A 3,758-nucleotide genomic window follows, 5' to 3' on the forward strand; every position below is an offset into this window, starting at 1 on the left:
AATGTGGATCTGGCTCTCCACAAACCTGCTTCAAGGGATGCTTAAAATTAAAGCAACATTATAGAACAGAAGTGAGAAAAATCTTGATGAAACTGAAAGGAGCAAATTTTACTACTGTATCTACCAGTGCTGAGAACTTATTCTCTGCATTTCAAACTTAGGAAATTTTGAAGCTGCTGTCCATCTAAAGGGAGTGTATTCAGTGCTAAAGCTTCCTGTGAAAAAAAAAAAAAAATTAAACCAAACTGGGTTTCAGCATCACTTCTAGTCTAAAACTTGCCCCATTTGCAAAGTGAAAGTCTGTTCAGACACTGTGAGGGGGGAAAGGGCTTGGCTGAGGGTGAAATTTAGAAGATATAAAAGTTTTGTTTTTCAGAAGGGAGGTCTTTACTATTCTTGCCTAAATATAGCCAGATTTCAAAATTGTACCCTATTTTCTCAGAAGTGAAAATGGTAACTTGGAGTTAGGTATAATAAGGGTGTCCCCAGGAGCAGAAAGTATCATGCTGTATCCTTTAAAGACCTCAGAGCTGCTTATTCTTATCTTTGGGTTTAACTCTACCGCTGTGAACTGCACCAACCAAACTGAAAGTGCCTTAAAGTCAAGCAAGTTAAAGTTCAAGCTGGCTTGAAGACAGAATACAGAAACAAATTACATCTACTATTAATCTAGTATTACATCTACTATTAATACTACATTACATCAAATTACATCTACTACTACTTTGAACACTGAACTGGCTCCTGAAGTGTCCTGCAAGGCAGTGGGTGCTTGCTATTTCATCTACATCCAAGCTCCTACCTCACTAACAGGTATGCCATGTACTTCTTATTCAGATAAAACAGACAATCACAGGCCTCTGTTTAATGTCAATTAGATCAACAGAAATCACCTTCCCCAGGTGTGGAGAGGCATGATTAAGGTCTGAGCAGGAACTCTGCTGTGGGTCCTTGCAAACAGGCAGCAAGCTCAGGAGCTGGGGCACTGGTTTCACTGTGGTTGTGTGGGACAGGAATCCAAAAGTGAGTGAACTGCAAGTGAAGGCAGTGTGAGACTGAAGAGGGGTAAGAAACGCATGTGGTGCTCAAGGACTTATTGGCAGAAGTCTTTAAAGTAGCCCAGAGAACTGAGCCAGATCTGAAGACTGGTCTGATGAGAACTTCGTGGAAAAATCCATTTTATACTGCCATGGATGGGACTGACTCCATACTGACTCTATAGACAGCTCAAAACCAGAATCAGATTTAGATCCAGCTCCAAAGCCCCTCATTTGAAGTGTCCATTTGCTTTTTAGGACATTGCTGCTATACCATGGACAAGCAGAACACAAACCTCAAATTCTTCTTAAAGATGAGCTCTTTATGAAAAATATTAACACATTAGCCATAAAAAATACACAGCACATTTGTTCATTCCTGTATTACAGTACTTCCCAGCAGCCACACTCAGCTAGTTTAGCTCCTGAGCCAGTTTCAGATAGATTAGAAAGTCTAGTTCTAGATAGCCTAGAAAACCAGCACCTTTTGGAAAGCTGCAGCAAAAGGCTTTTTCACAACCCAGGGTAAAACCGTGAAAAGAGATTCTGAAGTTTATTACAAGCAGTGACTAGTAACTAAGACAACGCTTTATGTTCATCTCCATAGTGGAATGAATAATGAATATGTTATGGCTAGTGCTGTGAAATACTGACTGCAAACACCTTATGAATTGTACTTCCCCCTGTAATTGAATGAGAAGGTCTAGCTGAAACTCTATGCAGCAGCAACATGTTTCATAAGAATTTGTAACTACACTCTATGGAGCTTTTAATAAATTACCCATACTAACAGGAAATAAGCCAGAACAATTTTTTAGCTGGACTGTAAGACACCAGTATTCCTAAATAGCTGTAGAGAGTTTGTAGCATTTTAAAAAATATTGAAAGTATTTTTGCTTATTTCAAAGACAAGTAAGAACTTGGCAAATTATTCTGTGCAAATTGTTTTCATTAGCTATAAACAAGTCACACAGAATTTCATACTCATGCATTTCAATGTACATGAGGTTTGACTAGAGTAGGGTAGCAGTGCATCTTTAAAGCAGAGTTCCTCCACCAATTTGGTTTTAAGGATTTCTCTATTCATTATACAGAAAAAACAATAGAAGTAAAATTTTAAATTAGTAACTTTGAAGACTGCATCTACACAAACTGCCTTTATGAGCTGTAAACTATGAAGATTTTGTTCGGAATACTAAAAGGCAAATTAAATTCTTTGTAAACGAATTAGTTCTCAACACATGGTAACAGTCAAGGGGGGGAAACTATAACACCTACTAACAAATTATGGCCTAACCCTCATGAGAGTTTTTTGGGAACGTCTTCGTCCACAAATGATGAAACACATAAAAGGATTTTTGCTCTGAAAGTAGTAAGCCGAGAGAGTCTGCTTTGAAGTTTGTTTCCTCAGCTATACATCAAGTGTATGAGTTGTTGGATTGTTTTGTGGTTGTTTTTCTTTCTTTTGAGGACTGTCGGGCAAAGATGGAGATGTCTCAAGAAGCAGCAGCTTTCAGTTCGTGCCGCGTTTCGCTTCTTCAGGGATTTCTTCCAGCAGCTGAAGGGATGCTACCCGCAGGACGGTCCTCCTGCCCAGGGGGATGTCGGATGCTACAGGCACCACGCTGAGTCTGAAACCTATCTGGGCACTCGAGGCACAGGGGCTGTCAGCCCAGTCACCTGTCGCGACCCGGGGCGTTCTGCAGCTCCGCGCATCCCAGAAGAGGCGAACGCGTTTCCCGCCGGCGATGTCAGCGCGGCGCGGTGCCTGCTCAGCGGGAGTGCTCCAGGACGAAGGCGCATTTCTTGTAGGCGGTGTAGAGCAGCAGGATGGCCCGCAGGATCTGCCGGCACATGGTGGCCACCAAGTGGGCCTGCGCCTCCCGCAGCCCGCCGGGCGGCCGCTGCCGCCGCCCCACCACCCGGCAAAAGGCCGAGTGCTCCGACACCCGCAGCGATCCGCTCCAGCGCGGCGGCTGCGCCGTCACCAGCCGCCCGAAGACGGCGTCGAGGCCCATCAGCCTGACGGCCTGAGGCCGGCTCACCGCCGCCACACGTCCGCGGAGCCCCGCCAGCGCAGCCACCAGCTGGGGGCCGCCCCCGCGGAAAGGGTGGGCGGAGGCGGCGGGCGGAGGCGGTGCCGCCCCCCGCAGCCACCACAGCGACTCGTCGAGGGGCGAACGGGGCCCCCAGAGGTGGTAACCGTCCGCCATGGCGGCGGCCGCCTCCCCGCCGGCCGCGGCACGGGACGGGGCATGTCCCCATCGCCGGGTGCCGGCAACGAGCCCGCCCTCAGGCCGCCCGCGGGGCTGCAGATGCGGACGGGGCCGTCGGGGTCTGCCCCGCCGGGCAGCGGCCGTTGGGGGTTCCGCTGAGGCGAGGGGAGGCCCCGGCGGGGAGCGGGGCGTTGCGGGGGCTCCAGGGGGAGATGAGGAGGAGGCAGTGGGCAGCAAGGGCGGCAGCAGCACCCACCCTGAGACACAGTGGGGCCGGTTTGGTACGGAGGAGTTTGGGTTTCTTCATGTGTGGTCTGGAGCAGAGGAGGCTCAGGGGAGACCTCGTCGCTCTCTACAACTCCCTGAAAGGAGGTTGGAGCCAGGGGGGGATCGGTCTCTTCTCCCAAGCAGCTACCAGTGAGACCAGTAAGACAATCTTAAGCTCTGCCAGGGGGAGGTTTAAGTTGGATAGTAGGAAGAAATTCTTTATAGAGAGGGTGATCAG

At 48.3% G+C, this 3,758-nt stretch overlaps 1 protein-coding gene across 1 annotated transcript; it reads right to left on the minus strand.

The window, feature by feature from the left end:
• Nucleotides 1–2,054: 2,054 nt before the first annotated feature.
• FANCD2OS (FANCD2 opposite strand) lies at nucleotides 2,055–3,250 on the minus strand. The gene has a single exon (XM_030445857.1). The coding sequence runs from the start codon at nucleotides 3,248–3,250 to the stop codon at nucleotides 2,810–2,812; it is 441 nt and encodes a 146-aa protein (XP_030301717.1). The 3' UTR covers nucleotides 2,055–2,809.
• Between the last annotated feature and the right edge of the window lie 508 nt (nucleotides 3,251–3,758).

Source organism: Calypte anna, chromosome 2 (assembly GCF_003957555.1).
Source record: "Calypte anna isolate BGI_N300 chromosome 2, bCalAnn1_v1.p, whole genome shotgun sequence".
NCBI classification, from domain to species: domain Eukaryota; kingdom Metazoa; phylum Chordata; class Aves; order Apodiformes; family Trochilidae; genus Calypte; species Calypte anna.

Excerpts from the sequence above, each read along its gene's own strand:
- FANCD2OS (XM_030445857.1), bottom strand. The coding sequence starts at position 3,250 with ATGGCGGACGGTTACCACCTCTGGGGGCCCCGTTCGCCCCTCGACGAG.